Here is a 20,442-nt window from a genome sequence, read left to right on the forward strand (position 1 = left end):
CCCCCCCCCCCCCCGCGCGGCGCCCCCCCCGGCGCCCCCCGCCGCCCCCCCCCCCCGGGGAGACAAACAGCCAGACAAACATCCAGCATTTCAAGAAGGAACCAGCTGCTTTTGAGAAGTCAAGTAAAATGAGGATAAGGAACTGATCACTGGTTCTCTCAGATAGAGATCTGTGATGACCTTGATAAGAACTATTTCAGTGCAATGATGAGGACAAAAGTCACTGGAGTGGGCTGAAGAGAGAGCCATGGGGAGATGAGAAAGTGGATTCTTGTTGGCATGGGAGATGGAGAAATAGGGTAGTGTCTGTAAGAGAGTGAAAAATCAAGGGAAGAGGCTGTTTTGTTTCATTGTGTGTTCTCTTTTAAGGTTTTTCCTTTTAAGATAAGATTTTAACTTGTTTGTATGCTAATGAGAAAAGTCCAAAACACAGGGAGAATTTAATGATGTAGAAAAGAAGATAATTTAAGGCCCTTGAGAAAACAAGTTCTAGATAGAACAGGGATGCTGTAGCAGACGGGAAGGCAGGGTATGTAGGCAGAGGCAGCTGGGTTTGATGTGGAAGGGAAAGATGGGTCTAACTGGGCTTTAAACGTTTTCTCCATTACATATGTGATCCAGTCATCAGCTCAAGAGAGATGTTGAAGATTTCAGGAGAGAGGACAAGGCATAAAATAGACCTCTCAGAGAGTGGGAAAGTAAGTTTACTGTGGAAGCATAATTGCATCATTTGGCAGTATCGAGTGCCAGTTTGACATCTGTGGTTGTAATTTTGAAGTCCCTCAGTCAACACAACAGTGTGAATTTCTCTCTTCAGTGTTGTTGGTGGGAAGAGAACAGTTGGGTTTAACCAGGATTGGAGTTTTACCAAGCAAGATCAGTAGAAGAGAATGAAGGGTCCTTCCAAGGGATGGTTAGAGCTGTAGACCATGAACTCTAGGTTGGGTACTGACGGGAGTGAGCACAAGAAGGGTGTGATGGATGAAGACAATGTGGTGGGCCACTGGAAGAATGACCGCTGGTGCCGGATTGCTGGCTGTTGGGTCACCATGTGGATGCTGTTTCTAAGAGTGGTGGCGGGGTAGTGAGACTGGGAGTCGGTGGCTGAGGGAGCATGCATAGGAGGTTCCAAGCCCTGCAACAGGCTTCAGAGAAGCTGGGGCTTTGAAGAATGGAAGAGAAACCAGTTGGAGTGAGTTGGAGGACATAAGGAAGATCAGTTTTCACAACAACAGCTGAAAGGGAGGCAGTGACCTCAAAGGAAAGCCAAGTCTTGGTCTAAACAAAAAGGCAAAGAGACATTCAGAAAAAGTGAAGGGACTGAAGATATCAGGGAGTTTATGAATTTCAGACTGGAGTTTCTAGAGATCAGAGTAGAAGAGTTTGGATTGGCTGGAGAAAGTATATAAAAACAACAGCTAACACTTCTAAAAGCACTGACCATCACTGTCATGTATTTGCTCATTTAGTACAGTAGGAGTTGGATAGAAAATTGAGGGACGTATGACCAGAGGCTTGATCTTATCAAGGGGATAGTAGACAATGGGTTGTGAGGCATGAGAAGATTGGTTGGACAAATCAGCATGAGGCAATGGGCTAGCTTAGGTGCCTCTTCTGGGTAATGACATTTTGAGGCAACAGAATGTCATGTAAAGATTGTTTAAAATATTGCATCTGAAGTAAAAAGATCCAAAAACTGAGTTCCAGCTCTGCCAGTCACTCACTATTTGAACTCGGGCAAGATTCTGTCTGGGAGTCCTGATCTCAGTTTTTACATCTATCAAGACAAACAGTACAAGCATGGATACTCAGCTGCTCAGCTGTGTCTGACCCTTTGCGACCCTATGGACTGAAACCCACCAGGCCCCTCTGTCCATAGAATTCTCCAGGCAAGAATACTGGAGTAGGTTGCCATGCCCCCCTCCAGAGGATCTTCCCAACCCAGGGATCAAATCTGAGTCTCTTACATCTCCTGCATTGACAGGCGGGTTCTTTACCACCAGCCATTGGGAAGCCCCAAACAGCACACCCTGCCCTCCAATAAAAGTGAAGATAAAATGACCTGGTGACTAGGACATCACTTGTGTGTGTTAGTTGCTTCAGTCTCATCCAACTCTTTGCGACCCCATGGACTGTGGCCCACCAGGCTTCCCTGTCCATGGAATTCTCCAGGCAAGAATACTGAAGTGGATTGCCATTCTCTTCCCCAGGAGATCTTCCCGACCCAGGGATCAAACCCTGGTCTCCTGCATCGCAGGCAGATTCTATACTGTTTGAGCTACAGGGAAATCCTTAACAAATCACTTAACAAATTGTAAAGCACCTAAATGCCAAGTGTGACTGTATGGTCAAGAATAGAGAAGTGCCTAAGGAAGAAGATTGTTTTGGCCACAATGTGCATAATGAGTTATAATGAGCAAGACAAAAAGCATACAAGTGTTTGCTGTTGCTGTTAAGTTGGTTCAGTCGTGTCTGACTCTGTGCGACCCCATAGATGGCAGCCCACCAGGCTCCCCCGTCCCTGGGATTCTCCAGGACAGAATGCTGGAGTGGGTTGCCATTTCCTTCTCCAATGCATGAAAGTGAAAAGTGAAAGTGAAGTCACTCAGTCATGTCCGACTCTTCACGACCCCATGGACTGCAGCCTACCAGGCTCCTCCGTCCATGGGATTTTCCAGGCAAGAGTACTGGAGTGGGGTGCCATTTGAAAGGTGTTAAAACAGCCCAGACATGTAAATGAAGACCTGAGCTAGGGTGGTGGCTGCAGCTGTGGGAGAAGTCCAGGAGAAACTATGAAGAAGTGTTAGGATTTGGTCCTAGCACAATCTTGCAAATGCTTTTCTGGGCATGACTGGGCTGGTGCTCTGTTCTTTGGGTGGAGTTTGTTCCAGGGTAGATGACAGAAAGAGCAACACGTGGTGGTCACCCAGGAGCAAGGACTTACTGAGCAAGGACAAGTGAGCTTCTGTGAGCTCAGCCCCGTTGCCCAAGGCCAACTTGAGGCCAGTGGCTACCAAGGTCTAGCTTTGGGGGCAGGGTAGAGTGGGAGTTAAGGGTTCATGTGCAGGAGTCAGACCTAGGTCTGACTAGGGTCAAATACCAGCTCTATCAGCTCTGTGACCTTAAGCATGTTATTTAACCCTTTGTTTGCCTATCTGGAAAAACAGGGACCTGGCCTGTGGAACATGTGAAGATTAAATAAATGTGAATATATATATCAAGAGTGTAGCCCAGAGTGCAGTGGGTAGTAGATCACTATACCAATAGCTATTATTGTTATTCCTAAATCTTGAAACAATTCCGGCACCAATGAGGCACATCCCACCTGGTGGTAATACGCTGAGGACGCGTATAGGGAGGGCTTCAATGAGGGACTGAATTAACTATGGTTGATGGAGTCAGAAATGACCCAGAACAGAAGCTGGGATGTCTGGTGACAGCAAAGAGGCATCCCTTCTCCCCACATAGTCACCTTTTAGGTCTAATTAATATCATCTGTTTTTCCCTATGGTGTAACTCAACCTTCAGCTACAAAACCCAGGCCTGTGTCTCATATTTCTGCTCAGTGGTGGCTTTCAGGACCAGCCACTTGTGGCTTTTGGGGGGATACTTGTCCTGTGCACACAATGACTACCTGTGTTTGATGGAAGCAAAGTGGCTAAAAGCAGACTCTTCAGCTGAAACGTTAAAGCCAGGCAACCCAAATGGAGACCAACAGAGACCAACAGGGAGACCAAAATTTACCCTCTTCTCAAGCCTAAGGCCCAGGGAGGGAGGGCTAGACAGCTCCTCAAACAACATGAACGGGAAGGAGTTGGTATGTTAACGTTTTTTGCTTGTAAAACCTAACCCTGTACATGGTGACCCTGCAATCAACATTTGTTGATTTTAAAAGAAATTAATGGAGTTGGGTAGAGCAGGAAGAACCAAAATGTTCTGGGCTGCTAATGGAAACAGAAACACACTCACTGTGTACTCATAGACATGTGATGGTAAGGGTCAGGTTTGAAATAATAAGATCATCTCTTGTGTTTGGCTTAGGAAATCTGTTTCACTAGTTTCTACAGTTTCACATGACTTGATCATAAGAGAAACTGGATATCATGGTTTCTCTTTAATATCCCCATAAAGGGTGAGTGAAACAGAAAATATTCTTTGGACAGTATCTCAATCAGGACAGCTGAAGTTATGCTGGGATATCTCATACAGATTGTTGAAATCTCATTTCCACGTGTTGGCACCTCATTTTGCTGCTGCTGCTAAGTCGCTTCAGTCATGTCTGACTCTGTGTGACCCCGTAGACAGCAGCCCACCAGGCTCCCCCATCCCTGGGATTCTCCAGGCAAGAACACTGGAGTGGGTTGCCATTGCCTTCTCTGGCACCTCATTCTACTGCTGCTGCGGCTAAGTCGCTTCAGTTGTGTCCGACTCTGTGTGACCCCATTCTAGGCTGCTTCAAATTTTTGCCTTCTCCATATCAACATTGGCTACTAAGATCATTGTGGTGAGGCTGAGTAGGGAGCATGGGAAGAGAGTTTGTAGATCTGAATAGTAGCAACTCATATGGCCATGACTAACTTCAAGATGAAAAAGCCCCTTTCATATACCTGAAATAGAGGGGAATGGATATTGCTAGCCAGCAGCAATGGCCATCAACAATAGTTGCTCAAACAACCCATTTACCTGCTCCCATGTAGCATTTTCCTTGTATTACGTCTTCAAGGAAAACCAAGTGAGTACTTTGTTTGACTTTGTGCATACAAAGATCTTCAAGATCTTCTTGGGCTCTTTAATCAATATTATTTCTAATCTTTAAAACATATATATAAGCTTTTCTAAATAAAGCTTTTTTGAAATATGAAATAAAGAAAAATTTATCACTTTAGCTGTGACACCCCTCCCATCTGGAAACTTCCTTGTAAGCCCTGTACCAAGTTCTAGGATGTGGCCTGACCCTTGGAGGTGTGTTAGTCAGGGGCTTCCCTGGTGACTCAGATGGTAAAGAATCCATCTGCAATGCAGGAGATGTGAGTTCGATCCCTGGGTCCGGAGGAAGATCCCCTGGAGAAGGAAATGGCAACCCACTAGAATTCCATAGACAGAGGAGCCTGTTCATGTTAAAATAAAAGGTCTTTTGAGTACCTATAGCTAAACCTGTCTGGATGGAAGAAAAAAAAAGTAGTCCCAGAGTTTTACAACTTTAAATGCATATAAAAAAAGCATTCTTTAGAAAAAGTCTAGCCTATTTCTGAGTTCTTTCATCACGGGCCACTGTGTGTAGTAACTGGGAGTTACTGAGCATTTACTGTGTTGATTTACTGTGGTTAATGCTTTGCATGTAGGTCTCATTTAAATTTTATAACACTCCAAGATATGCACTTTTATTATCCTGATTTTTACACACAAAGAAAGAAACAAACTTAGAGAGGTCGTCTATCTGCTCCAGACCTTCACAGACCAAAGTTTAGACCCAGATCATCTGACTCCAAGAGGCTTTACCCTTAATCATTACCCTAAATGCCCTTCCAAGTTTGGAATGGACATGTATGCACTGCTATATTTAAAATGGATAACCAACAAGGACCTACCGTATGGCACATGGTACTCTGCTCAATGTTATATGGCAGGCTATATGGGAGGGGATTTGGGGGAAGAATGGATACATGTATATGTATGGCTGAGTCTCTTTGCTGTCCACCTGAAACTATTACAACGTTGTTAATCGGCTATACCCCAATAAAAATCTTTAAAACTATCCTCCATATATTCTTAAAAATAGGTCTTAAGGGAAATGGAGCAAATGTTGCAATCTGCATAAAAACAAGTGGTCTCAAAACCAGCACAGTGACCGTTGGGGTTCTTGTGTAGTCACTTAACTCTGGAAAACTACTGAGCAGTTATTCCCTACCCTGACCATGCAGGTTGTGTTTCCAGAGGTCAGGCTGTGAATAGGATGCTGTTCTCTGAAATTCTCACTAACAAAGCACTCTGCATGTTTCTTGTGTCTTCCAGTTGACGGTCCTCCAATGGAACCTTCCCAGTTTGTCTCAGTTGTCCCTAAATATCCAGACAAGATGGGATTTGATGAGGTAGGCAAGGTGTCTGTGTTGGTGAGCACCTGTATGTGTGAGCATGTGTACATCATGTTTATATGCCCTGGGCACATGTCTGAGAGTCAGCCAGATCAGCTGGGCTGCTGAAAAGAAACTTGGAAAAGTTTCTCGGTTTTTGTTGTGTGTTATTATTCACTTATCTTTAAAAAGGAGCATCATGGTAAAAGTGAATTAATCATTGAGTCAGAAAGATGTTACTAATTAGGCATGAAAGTAATATTTTCTAAGAGCAGATATTGCCATGTTTTATCAAGACTCAAGGGTAGGGTAAAGAAGATATGTGTTTTAGGTATTAGAGGACTTTAAGTTTATTCTGAGTAAGTGGAAACCATTCTGGAACATTTTTTGGTTTATTTTCTCTTTGCTGTTCTTCCATGGGAAAAATCACAGGGCAAAGGAAAAGAGAAAAAAGAAACCCATTTTAAAATTTGTTTTTGTAGCAGGCAAGAACTTCATAATAATGCTCCAAGGGCTATATTTATTATTACACTTTAATTGTATAACAATTGAGCAGAAATGTAACGAGATGCCTGTCTTAGTGATGTGCTCAGCAGAACCAGAATTGTGACTCCCAAATTACTGAATCCTTCATGGGTCCCTCATGTCACATAACTGCTGATCCATGTTCAGGAACTTGATGATCTGGAGGCTGGGACAGTGCCTTGGGAATCCACAAACTACGATGGAACTTTTCCATGAATCTGTGATATGTTATAAGCCAAACTTTGTGCTCTATGCTCATTGCCACTGATTCACTGAAAGAAAATACCTTGTTTATCTCCCTGGACTATGTCATATGGGTCTCCAAAGTACAGCCATCTTAAATTCCTGATGGAACTGGAAGTTGGGGTTTATTCTATAAAGTTTATTTGTTGTCAGATTTCAGAAATGGAAAGGAGTATTTCATGAATATTAATTGGAAAGGAGTTAGAAACTATCATGCTATTTCTGCAAAGGGCAAGATGAGATTAGATGGTTTTAAGTGTAATAGAGATGAATTAGACTAAAGTAGAGAAGAATTAAAGTGTAGATAGTTTTATAAACAGTCAGGGCTTCCGAAAGGTTGGCCCACCCCAGATACTGAACTGGCTTCCACATATTACTTACAGCTCTCCTTTTCTGCAGCTCTCACTAACTCTCATGTCTCCAGGTAAAAGAACCCAAGGGTCTTTTTGTATATTCATTTTTCCCTTTATAAACACATCCCAATGAGGATCAAATCAGAGCAAATACCATGGGACAAAAGCAGGATCTTCTAGCTCTGGTCTTCCATTTGCAAGGACTGGGTCACTTTTAGAAGCCTTCTGAAAAAGGCCAATTCTATGGAAATACAAGACATGGGGACTCTGCTCTTCTGAGCCCTGGTAGTCATCTCTCTGTTTGGAACAGAGATAGGATAGTAAAAAAAAGGGATTTCAGGGCTTTTTCAACCTTCCCTGTACTCTGTGGCCTTGTTGGGGAGTCTGGGCTGCATCTGGCTGGGTGGCTTTTTGTCTGTTTACTATTCACTAAGTATGAGCAAGCTGTCTGTGCTTTCTCTTCATAGCTGCAGTTTTTATTGCATTTGTCCTGGCAGGACCCTGGACAGGATTATTATGTACCAAAGTCTTCCCAGGCTAGAGGTCTTGGGTCTGAGGGGACTTTTTGTTGTATTTCTGTTCGTTTTTTGTTTCGTTTTGCTCTCCTGGCGTGACCTCAGGTAGCTCCATGTGTACACATGAGGCAATGCCCATTCCTTCCCATAGCCTTAAAATCAGGAGATGGAGTGTGTTCCCATCACAGTAGGATTCTAAACAGGAAGAAAATGATATATAAATGAACCCAACTCACTGTTATAAAATCCCAAGTAACAGGGCAAATATTGTTTGTTTGTTTTTTTAAAGAATTGCACAGTTAGATAGAAACAGTGGAGGTAATAAAATCATGATATATACCTAATCCACTTCGTTCTGATTCAGATGGATGATTTTTTCAAAGAAGACATCTTGCTCCCCCATCCGTTCTTTTCCTTGAGCTGTATAAGTGGATGGAAGTGAGAATATTTTATAAGGAAGAGTTGAAATTTTACTTAATTCAGCTTTTGATCTGGTAAAACATATAACATCTTGATACTCCATTCAGAAGGATTGTGTGAACCATGGCTTAACCCTCAGTAAAGTCAAAACTCCAGCCTGCTTATACGACATGACTTCTTCTTTATTCTAGACATAATGCAAGCTTTATAATAAACCACATATTATAGAAAATTTAATCTGTATTGGCCTTGAAAGATAAGATTGCTCAACTCCCTCTTTTTACAAACAAGAGAACTGAACCCCGTAGCATTAGATGTCTTCCTCAAAGTCATCTCGATGGGTCTTTAGGATGAAGCCAGTGCTGTCCAGCTTATTCCTGCAGGCTTCTCCTTTCCCATGCTATTCAGAATTTCTCACTGGCAACTGAAGTCTCCCTCTCTTTCAGGACGAGTTTAATGTACAAAGTGAGTTTATCACTGCTGGTAGAAAAGGACCTTATTGAAGCACTTCATTACCTGTAACAACTTTCATGAGGCTTTGGGTTCTTCTGTGGCTCCTTAAATCTAGGAACAATCAGACCAGCCTCCTTATCTGTGCAACTCCCAGTAGCTGCCTCATGATAGGTGTGTGTTACTGCAGTCATTGGGAATTTCAGGGCTACTGCAAGGAACTGCAGGAAGATCCAGCCCTCATGGGGGATAATCTGAATGCACATTTTGGGGACTTCAGGGACCAGTACATGTCTTCTCTCTAAGACTTCCCTCAGATCCATGTAATATGGAAATTATGACTCTCCCTAAAGGGCTATTCCCAAGGGCAGAGTTCTTTTTCTTCACTTGTTTCAGAGAAAGTCTAAGAGAGTTGAAGAGGTCTGGTAAAGAAGCTATGAAAATTAAGACCTTAATAATTCAGTTTGGAACTGTTGGTAATAAAAGGAATTTGTTAAGACTAGATTTTTCTTACTCTTGGAATGACTTTAAATTTTTCTACAGAGGATATAAATTACAAGAATAGCTAATATTTTGTACCCAGGTGATAGGACCAGTATTACTTCCATTTTATAGATGAGGAAACTGAGGTGTAGGAATTGGACCAACGGAAACACTTAGCAGACTTAGGTCTTGATAAATCTAGCCACTTGCCAAACTTCTTCCTTCCCCTTGGTCTCATATGTTTTGGGTTTAATTCACCTTTGGCCTCCTGAAGAACAGCTTTTTGACCTGATATGAAATAGAAACACATCTTCACCATTTCCCCTAACCTTTCTGCTCCTTATTCTAACTAAAGCTTGGTTCCTTATACTTCCTTTGCTTTTCAACAGCCTAAAATAAAAGCTGAGTAATCTGTATTTCTTTTCCTTTTTTCTTCTTGTATTAGATTTTCATGATAAACCTCAAGCGCAGAAAGGACAGGCGAGACCGGATGTTACGCACCCTGTACGAACAGGAGATTGAGGTCAAGATTGTGGAGGCTGTGGATGGAAAGTGAGTTGAGTTTTCTCCTCAAACCCTTGCCACTGTGGCTGGAGTGGAGATGCACCCTCTCCAGCTGAGGTTTAGTCCCAGTGGGCGGAATCTGCAGTCATTGCGAGATAGACATGCTTTCACAGTGCAGCCTATTTTGGGAAAACTTTATGACTCATAGCAGCTTATATATGTTAATTTCACTGAGTAGAGCAGAAATCCACTCATCATCCTATGCTCTCTGGTCTTCACTATGCTGAAGGCTTGCCCTGGGTGTGATTTTCCACTGTCTCTGGGGTTCTTGCAATGGTCGTGGTGGTTTTCAGCCCTGAAGTGCCTTGGAAGGAATGCATTCAGAATTGCATTCAGAGCCTGATTTAGAGCAAAGGATCTTACCTTGTGTGACTTGACCTGAAGAAAATAAGTGGAAAAAATGCATAACAGTCTGTGGGTCCTGTTGCACGAGGTGCTTGCCACAGTCTGCCGGGGCGGATCACTTTTTCCAGGACCAAGGCAGGAAACTTACATACAGTACCTGGTTGGATTCCTTCAAGAGTTTTTGTTATTGATGTTGTTATTTTGTTTTGTTTTGCTTTGGTTTGCTTTTCCCTTTAACACTCTATTATTTCAAGGAGTATGTTAGTCACTTAGTCACGTCTGACTCTTTGAGACCCATGAACTGTAGCCCACCAGGCTCCTCTGTCCACGGGATTCTCCAGACAAGAATACTGGAGTAGGTAGTCATTCCCTTTTCCAGGGAATCTTCCGTACCCAAAGAGTGAACCCTGCTCTCCTACAGTGTAGGCAAACTCTTTACTGTCTGAGCCACTAGGGATATTTGCAAAACCTCCTATTCCGTGTTATATATGAATTTGGAATATGAATGACTCTAAGAAGTACAGCTAGAAGCTCTTGTGGAAGTTTTTATGACTCTTCTAGAGAATCTCATCAGTGTTTCTCAAAGTATGGCCTGGACACCCATGTCACAGTCCCCGGGGGCTGGTTAGGAGGGCAGCTTCCTAAGTCCCAGAGCTGCTAAATGATGATCTGTAGGGCTGGGCTGGGAATTGGCACTTAAGAAGCCTCAAAAGTGATTCTTGGGTAAGGTTGCCACTTAGAATAGAGGACACCTAGTTAAATTTGTCCTGAACATTACATGGGTCTTATACTAAAAAATTACTGTTTATCTAAAATATAAATTTGGATATTTTTGTGTTTTACTTGCTAAATCTGGCAACCCTATTCTTGGATGCACTAGAGTTTGGGAACCACAGCCTCAAATACCTCTAATAACCCCAATCTTCTTCACAGACCACATGGACCAAGGAAAACTAGTTGAGCTGTGAGAGTTCTTTATATACTCTGCATACAAGTCTTTTATCAGATATATAATCTGCAAATATTTTTTCCCATTTCATGAGCTCTCTTTTCACTTTCATGACGGTGTCCATTGAAACACAAAAGTTAATTTGATGATGTCCAGTTTATGTTTTTGTTGTTGATTGTGCTTTTGGTGTCATATCTAAGAATCCATTACCAAATCCAAAGCCATAAAGACTTGGTTCTGTCTTTTCTTCTAAAAGTTTCATAGTTTTATGTTTTATATGTATCTCTTACACATTAGATCTTTGATTTATCTTGAGCTAGTTTTTATATGATGTGAGGTAAGGATCCAATTCATTCTTAGTTTCCAATTCATTCTTTTGTACAAAGTTATCTAGTTGTCTCTGCACCATTTGCTAAAAGATTATTCTTTCCTTTACTGAATTAGTAACCTTGTCAAAAATTAATTAAATAGAAGGGTTTATTGCTGAATTCTCAATTCTGTTCCATTGATGTGTATGCCAATCCTTATTCCTCACAGTAGCTTCTTATGTGTAAGGAAGTCCTTCAGCTTAGTTATTCTTTTTCAAGATTGTTTAGGCTATTCTAGGTTTCTTGGATTTCTGTATAAATTATAGCATTAGCATACCATTTTCCACAAAAACAGTTTGGATTTTGATAGAAATTGCATTGCGGAGAAGGCAATGGTACCCCACTCCAGCACTCTTGCCTGGAAAATCCCATGGACGGAGGAGCCCGGTGGGCCGCAGTCCCTGGGGTCGCTAAGAGTCGGACATGACTGAGCAACTTCACTTTCACTTTTCACTTTCATGCATTGGAGAAGGAAATGGCAACCCACTCCAGTGTTCTTGCCTGGAGAATCCCAGGGGCGGCGGAGCCTGGTGGGCTGCCGTCTGTGGGGTCGCACAGAGTCGGACACGACTGAAGCTACTTAGCAGCAGCAGAAATTGCATTGACTCTGTAGGTCAATTGAGAGAAGTACTTCTCTCTTTGTAATATGAAGTCTTCTGATTCATGATCATGAATATCTTTCCATTTATTTAGATCCTTAATTCTTGGATTGATGTTTTGTAATTTTTACTTGCACATCTTGCATTAATTTTGTTAAATTTATTCTCAAGTATTTTACTCTTTTTGATGTTATGATAAGTGGAATTGTTTCCTTCATTTCATTTTTATATTGCAGATTGCTAACTGCATAGAAACAGTTGATTTTTGTATACTGATCTTGTTCCTACAACCTTGCTGAACTCATGTATTAGTTCTAATAATGTGTTGTGTGTAAGTATGATCAGGCCATTCAAGATGACTTCTCTCTTGTTCTCCATACATCTCCTACTTGACCAGTCCTTGCTTCACTCACATGACTATCCAATCCTCTTAATTACAGGGCTTAATCAGTAACTGCCTACATGCTTGACCCTGCCCCAGTCACTGGTTTCCTTGGTAACTGATGAGCCAATGTAATGTTGAGTGAGTGAGTGAAGTCGCTCAGTCGTGTCCAACTCTTGGCGACCCCATGGACGGTAGCCTGCCAGGCTCCGCCATCCTTGGGATTTTGCAGGCAAGAGTACTGGAGTGGAAAGCCTCCTTCTCACCCAAGTAGTGAAGACTGCTGCAGTGTCTGGCCTCTTGTCTGTTGTACACAAGAGAGTGACATGCTCCAGGATCTTTGGCTTTAGACTTGTAAGATCCCACTATCCAATAAATCATTAATGTATCTGTCACTGTCTGTGGGTTCTTACTTTGGTCTCAAGGTTAGCTAAATTACAAGGTTTGCAGTCCTGGGAGGTGCAATCCAACAGTTTTTGAGCCAGCCAGAGGCTGAGGAAACTCCCATGAGCACCAAAATGTTGTTGAATAAGGAATGAGGAACAAAATGTCATGGGGGTAATCCTTGGCTAAATCCTCAAGTACAATGTTGGATAGAAATGATAAGGCTTGGCTTGTTCCTGTTATTAAGGAGAAGCATTTAGTCCTTCACCATTAAATAGGATAATTGGCTCTGGAGTTTTCACAGATGGCCTTGACTGGGTTGAGTGTTTCTGTCTTAAAAGGGTGATGGTGTCTTAGTTTGTTTGCTGATATAATAAATTACCACAGACCAAGTGGCTCAAACAACGAACATTTGTCAAAGTTCCAGAGGCTGGGAAGTTCCAGAGAAGGGTGCCAGCACGGCTAGATTATGGTGAGAGACCTCGTCCTGCTTTGTAGCTGGCGATCCTCTTCCTGTGGGCTTCCCTGGTGGCCCAGTGGTAAAAGGATCCACCTGCCAATGCAGGAGCTGCGGGTTCGATCCCTGGGTCAGGAGGATCCCCCGGAGAAGGAAATGGCAACCCACTCCAGTATCCTTGCCTGGGAAATCCCATGGACTGAGGAGCCTGGGGGGCCCCAGTCCATGGGGTCGCTAAGAGTCAGGCACGACTGAGCAACTTCGCTTTGACTTTTCACTTTCATGCATTGGAGAAGGAAATGGCAACCCACTCCAGTATTCTTGCCTGGGGAATCCCATGGACTGAGGAGCCTGGTGGGCTATAGTCCATGGGGTCACGGAGTCAGACCCAACTTAGCAACTCAGCATGATCTCTGCCCTCTTGCTGTACTCTCCTGCGCGACCCCATAGACGGCAGCCCACCAGGCTCCCCTGTCCGCGACCCCATAGACGGCAGCCCACCAGGCTCCCCCGTCCCTGGGATTCTCCAGGCAAGAACACTGGAGTGGGTTGCCATTTCCTTCTCCAGTGCATGAAAGTGAAAAGTCAAAGAGAAGTCGCTTAGTCGTGTCCAACTCTTAGTGACCCCATGGACTGCAGCCTACCAGGCTCCTCCATCCATGGGATTTTCTAGGCAAGAGTACTGGAGTGAGGTGCCATTATGAACATTCTACCTTAGGATCTATGGCTCCACCTCCTTATCAACATGTGAACTTGGGGGAATATAAATAGTTAATCCATATACAGTCGGATTTTTGTCAAGTTTTATATCTATTTAGATGATCATAGAATTTTTGTCTGTTAATAATGATGTGTCACTTTTTTCCCCACGTGTTAAATGAACCTTACAATCCTGGGATAAATCCCATCTGGTCATGATGTGTAATCCCTCTTCTGTGATGCTGGATTCTGTTTCCTAGTGTTTTCTTGGGGATTTTTCTATTTATCTTAAGGGATATTGGTCTCTCATCTTCTTGCGATGTTTTTCTGGTTGTGTATCAGGATGATACTTTATAGAATAAGTTGGGTGCACCCTCTTCAATTTTTGGTAGGGGTTTGAAAGATTTGTGTTAATTCTTTAAATGTTTGGCAGAATTCTGAATTCTTTACTGAAGCTATCTGGTCCTGGACCATGTTTTGGAGCTTTTTTTCTTTACAAATTCAGCCTTTTTAACTGTTATAGGTATTCAGAATTTCTATTTCTTGAGTTGCTTTTTTTTTTTTTTTTTTAGCAATGTGCCCTTTTTACCTAGGTTATCTACTTTGTTGATGTATAATTGTTCACAGTATTTTCTTGTAGTCTTCTTTATTTCCACAAGACCAGTAAGGATTGCTCCCTCTTTCATTCTTAATTTTTAATAATTTGAGTCTACTCTTTTTAATGTGGCTAAAAGTGTTATCAGTTTTGTTCTTTTCCAAAGAACCAGCTTTGGTCTTGTTTTTGTCTGTTTTTCTATCCTCTGTTTCATTTATTTCCTTCTTCCTGCTTGCTTTGCATGTAGTTTGCTTTTTCCAGTTTCTCAAAATGGAAAAGCAGATTATTTAAGATTCTTTTTTTTAAACATAGACATTTGCACCTGTAACTAGCCCTCTAAGTACTGCATTAGGGCATCTTGTAAGGCTTGGTATGCTGTTTTCATTTTCATTTGTCTCAAAATATTTTCTCATTTCCTCTGTGGTTTCTTTGACTCATTGGCTATCAAGGAGTATATTGTTTAATTTCACATATCTGTAAAATTTCCAAGTTTCCTATCAATTTTTAATTTCATTGTGGTTATAGAACATACTTGGTATGAATTCAACCATTTAAAATGTACTGAGGCTTTATTTATGGTCTATATAGTTTAACATATGGTCTTTCTTAGAGAATGCTGCACATACAGTTGAAGAATGTGTATTTTACTGTTGTTGCCTTTAATTTCAGTGTCAAATCCAAAAAGTCATCACCAAAGCAGTGTCAAGGAGTCTTATCCCCTTGTTTTCTTCTAGGACCCTACTATTAATATGAACTTGATGGCTATAAATTAAGATGTTAATTAAAATCCCTAGGGCAATCACTAATAACTAAAAATATACAGAAATATAAACAAAGGAATTAAGATGTTAAAGTACAAAATATTGAATCCTTATATTCAATATATTGAATAAAATTATATTCAATGTTTCAATGAACATTATATTATATTCATTAGTTTCAATGAAACTAATATTATATGTCAATTATATCTCAATAGAAAAATACCAACCACTTCAATACTAAGGAAAAACTTAACAGCTATATAGCTTTATTCCTTCCCCTTCCATTGTTCTATTGTCACACTAATTATTTCTTTATATGCTCTTTATACATTATTTGCTCTTACTGCTTTGTGCAGCTATAATTTAAATCAGATAAGGAAAAAAATTATGAGCAAAAGGATACTTATACTGTTTATGTTTACCTATCCCAGGTGGCACTAGTGGTAAAGAACCTGCCTGATAATGCAAGAGACATAAGAGACACGGGTTCAGTCCCTGGGTCGGGAAGATCCCCTGGAGAAGGGCATGGCACCCCACTCCAGTATTCTTGCCTGGAGAATCTCGTGGACAGAAGAGCCTGGCGGGCTGCAGTCCATCGGGTCACAACGAGCCAAACACAACTGATGTGACTTAGCGTGAATGCAAACACCTGCACTTCCATTTACCGATGCTTTCATTTCTTTATGTGGATCTGAGTTATTCTCTAGGTTCCTTTCATGTTAGCCTGAGGGATTCTCTTTAGCGTTTCTTGTAGAGCAGGTCTACCAGTGACACTGTTTCTGTTTATCTAGAACGTCCTGGTTTTTCCGTTTTTGAAGTCTAGCTTGACTGGATACAGCATTCTTGGTTGAGTCTCTCTGAGTCAGCACTTTGAATTTGTCAACCTTCTGGCCTCCATGGTTTCAGATGAGAATCAGCTATTAATCTTACTGAGAATACTTTGTTGGTAGTGAGTCACTTCTCTTGCTTACATGACTCTCTCTGCATTTCAATTTTCAGCTCCAAAGGAAAGATGTACACATGTACAATTCCTCTTATGATTCTTTCCTGTCCTCATTCCTTCCAGTGTTTAATAATATTTAATGGTTCTATTAGCCACTCTCCTTCATTAGGAAAATACTTTTTCAAAGGTGCCAAAAAACTGATGATACTTAGAACTACGTTGGGTGTTGTGAGGGATACATAGAATATAAGACCTCGTCTTGTCTTCACACAGCTCATAATGCTACGGCACACTAACCCTGAGGAGCTTCTAAGGAGCTCTGCTCAGTGGACATAAAGGCCCTGGGGAATACACAGACCTCTCCCTCCTGGCTTCTGCGGTGGGGACCTCTCAATGTGTTAATTTAGGGGCATGTTCTATCTTACAGGGCACTCAACACAAGCCAGCTGAAGGCCCTGAATATTGAAATGCTGCCTGGATATCGAGATCCCTACTCCTCCAGGCCCCTAACCAGGGGTGAAATCGGCTGCTTCCTTAGCCACTACTCTGTCTGGAAAGAGGTGAATAATGCTTCATTCAGGTGTGCAGTTCTGTAATGAGAAGAGAGGAGAGTGGGACCATTTTACTGCTGATGAACCTTCGCCAAGATTCCAGTTATGAGCTATTATGTGTTGTGCTACTATACTTTTGACTTTTTAATACCTATTTTGATTAGATAAATAAGTATCAACTTTTCATAGGGTATCTTCCCCCTGACCTTTACAGGTAATTGACCGGGAGCTGGAGAAGACTCTTGTTATTGAGGACGATGTGCGTTTTGAACATCAGTTTAAAAAGAAGCTGATGAAACTGATGGATGACATTGATCGAGTTCAGCTGGATTGGGAGCTGATGTGAGTGACAAGACGACAAGCTTTTCTAAGAGTACTGAGAACTCTTTCTGTTCTTTCAGCACTGAGAGCCCCAACTCATATGAGGTGGGCTCAAGCTTCCACTTACCTGGCTTTCTCTCCATATATGTTTCCAGCAACAAGAAGTAGGTAGGGGATACCCACTGGTTTGGGGGCTTCCCTGGTGGCTCAGATGGTAAAGATCCCACCTGCAATGCAGGAGATCTAGGTTTGACCCCTGGATTGGGAAGATCCCTTAGGGAAGGGAATGGCTACCCACTCCAGTATTCTTGCCTGGAGAATCCCATGGACAGAGGAGCCTGGCAGGGTCGCAGAGAGTCAGACATGAATGAGTGACTAACACTTTCACTTTTGCAGCTATATGTTCTTCAGGGTGAGAAAGTATGGGAAGTTCTTTGACACTTGGAATCTGCCTGCAGATCTGGGGTTTTCCGAATAAGCATTTACCTGAGAACGCAGCAGAAACCCACCCATGAAACAGCACGGTGCATAGAGCATATCCAGGGAGGACCCGTGCCAGGGCAAGGGTCCTGTGTCACACTTGAGCATCAGCTCCCTGGAGGATGGGTTTCCTCTGCAGTCTCTGATTGTGTGTGTGTGGGGCGGGGGAGAGGGGGTTGGAAGGTCAGTGGGAGAGCACCTGTTGGGGAGGGGAGCTGTACAAATAGGGAGAACACTGACAGCTGGGTTTGGAGAGTCAGAGGCTGTCTTAGGAAAACCAGACTCACCAAGGGAGTCTTGGCTCTGAACTGACATTTAGTTAATGCTCTTTGCCTGCTACCTCTGGGAACTGAGCGCCCGCGCGTGCTCTCTCTCTCTGGGAACTGAGCGCTCGCGCGCTCTCTCTCTCATTTTGTTTTTACAATGAGATGACACTTTTTACTTCTCTCCAATGAGGCAGAAAGTTCCCAAGCGTCATATTCACTTCCCAGCTGTGTGTCAAAGGCAATTTCATCAGATCAGAGGCTGTTCCTTTAGCAGCTGCAGCCCACAAGCTGTCCCCGTTCCTCCCATCCTCAGAGGGAAACTTAACTATGCTCTCGGGTGGAATACTTGTTCTCTTAGAAAATGTACTGTTCTGAGCTCAGAGGAAACCTTGTAATGGCCCAAGTAACCATGGGAATTAGCCCCAGGACTATGTAATAAAGGGTTTGGCTCCCTGTCGGCTATCAGTCATGTGATGAGATTCTGCATTTCTCTTTTGATCGTTGTCCCCAGAATCCTCTAGGAGTTCTCGCACCTCAGGCTTGCTGAACCTGTGGCCCTGCAGCCTGCGGTTAAGGCCCCACAGGCATAGAGCTTGAAAGCTATTTCATGCTTACATGACATGTACAAAGGCAACTTTCACTTAGCCTTGGAGTCAGAGGACTGGACCTGGGGAGTCTAAGGCTTAGAACTGGCATATGTCCTTGTTCACTTGTAGTTTGGTTGATGCATTTCTCAGGAAAGCATACCAATGAATCCAAGAAAGAAGAGTTATTGTTCTAAGGATATGGAGATGGAGCGGGGGAGATGTCTTCTAAATTTCCATGACTGATCAAGTGCAAGTGTTCCATTGAAATCTGTTATCTAATCACAAAGAATTATAGCTGTTTCCAATTTTTCACATCTCACTTTATAAAATGAATAAAGCAACTGAACTTAAAATATGAAAGCATATAGGCTGTCTGTGACAGGAATATTAAATTTCTCCAGAAAAAGGAAATAGTAAGCGGGGGAAAAATAGAACAAGCCATTGAAATCATCTAGGGCAGCGTGTCCAATAGAAATATGTGAGACATATCATTTAAAATTTTCTGTGTGTGCTCAGTCATATCTGATTCTTTGCTACCCCATGGACTGTAGCCCACTAGGCTCCTCTGTCCATGGGATTTTCCACGAGAGGATCTTCCCGACTCAGGGATCAAGTCCGTATCTCTCGTGAGTTGGCAGGTGACTTCTTTACCACTGCACCATCTGGGAAGCCACACCATTTAAAATTTTCTAGTAATCATATTAAAAAGATAAAAATAGGTGAAATTAACTTTAATAATACATTTTAGTTAATCTAACATATCCAAATATTATTTTAACATATCAGTATTTTAAAACTATTAATGAATTAGTCCATATTCTTTTTTCATTCAGTCTTCAAAATCCAATATGCATTTAATGCACACAACACACCTCAGTCCATGTGCTAAATTTTCAACTGTTGAAGTAAACTGTAGCCCTACCAAAATAACACATTTTGAATAAGAGAAAAAATATTTTATACATCTTCAATTTTTAAATTACAGTTTAAATTTAGTATAACAAATTGAGTATAAGCTTAGTTCCTCAGTCACTCTGGTCACAATTCAGGCATTCAATAGGATTTTCTCTTTCACTTGATACATGAAATTCAGGCTCTTTGCTTTTAAGAGGCTGAGGTTGAGAGGTGTCTATATTTATCTCCAGAAGAACTGAAGGTGAACATAGACTTATTCTATATATCCTAGGATGTTTCAACAAAGAGGATAGCTTAAATATTGAAAGAGATAGTTTTTAGAGCAAAATAGAGGAATTCAGCTTTCTCTGACAGGCAGAAAGCCAGATCTCCTCAACTTGGCCCAGGCAAGCAGAAGCAACTAGGTTCCAGACAAAAGTAATGGATCACAGATCCATGGGTAGACTAGGGATGGTGAGAATAGTTGAGGGTACATCCTGTGTTGCAGAAGTAGTTCATGGAGGACAGAACCCCAGAGGAAGCATGGGCATAGATGGGTGAGGGAAAGCAAAGCACGCAAGTGGTGACATCCATTCTTTCCCAGGGGAAACGCTCTTGAGCTACTCAAGAGTGTTTCCTAGGTCTTTCCTTTGCACTGTATCTTTTCCAAAGCGTTTTCTTTCTTGTGTTTACCACCAGCATTTGGAGAGCTGCGCGGAAAATATCAAGTCCCCAGACTGGAACTCTAGGGACTTGAAAGCAAACTTGGGATTCTCACATCTGGCCTTTGTTGTCCCCTTCCAACTTCTATAAACACAGCTGAAAATCCTACACTACCTCTGGGAAATGATCTGAAAAAAATTTGCTTCGTGTCATGAAATTTTTTAAAGATATTTTTTAAAAATATGGAGTATAGTTGATTTACAATGTTTTATTAGTTTCAGGTATATAGCAAATTGATTCATTTATATTTGAGAGTCTTTCCCCATAGGGGTTATTACAAAATATCTTGAGTATAGTTCCCTGTGCTATATAGTAGGTCCATGTTTATCTGTTATATACATAATAGTGTGTATGTGCTAATCCCAACCTCCTAATTTATCCCCCCCACCACATACCTTATCCTTTTGGTAACTATGAGTTTGTTATCTAAGTCTGTGACATATTTTGTAAATAAGTTTGTGTGCATCATTTTTTCAGATTCCATATGTTAGTGATATCATATGATATTTGT

At 41.9% G+C, this 20,442-nt stretch overlaps 1 protein-coding gene across 1 annotated transcript in view; it reads left to right on the forward strand.

Annotated features, from left to right (window-relative positions):
* The window catches only part of COLGALT2 (collagen beta(1-O)galactosyltransferase 2), a 118,006-nt gene that overhangs the window by 90,359 nt on the left and 7,205 nt on the right, over positions 1–20,442 (forward strand). Inside the window, exons 7-10 of the mRNA XM_040263816.1 lie at positions 6,013–6,089; positions 9,506–9,612; positions 16,537–16,669; positions 16,875–17,002. Coding sequence (XP_040119750.1) covers positions 6,013–6,089; positions 9,506–9,612; positions 16,537–16,669; positions 16,875–17,002 — 445 coding nt within the window. The remainder of the gene's footprint in view (positions 1–6,012; positions 6,090–9,505; positions 9,613–16,536; positions 16,670–16,874; positions 17,003–20,442) is intronic.

This window comes from Oryx dammah, unplaced genomic scaffold, assembly GCF_014754425.2.
Source record: "Oryx dammah isolate SB20612 unplaced genomic scaffold, SCBI_Odam_1.1 HiC_scaffold_21, whole genome shotgun sequence".
In the NCBI taxonomy this organism is placed as follows: Eukaryota; Metazoa; Chordata; class Mammalia; order Artiodactyla; family Bovidae; genus Oryx; species Oryx dammah.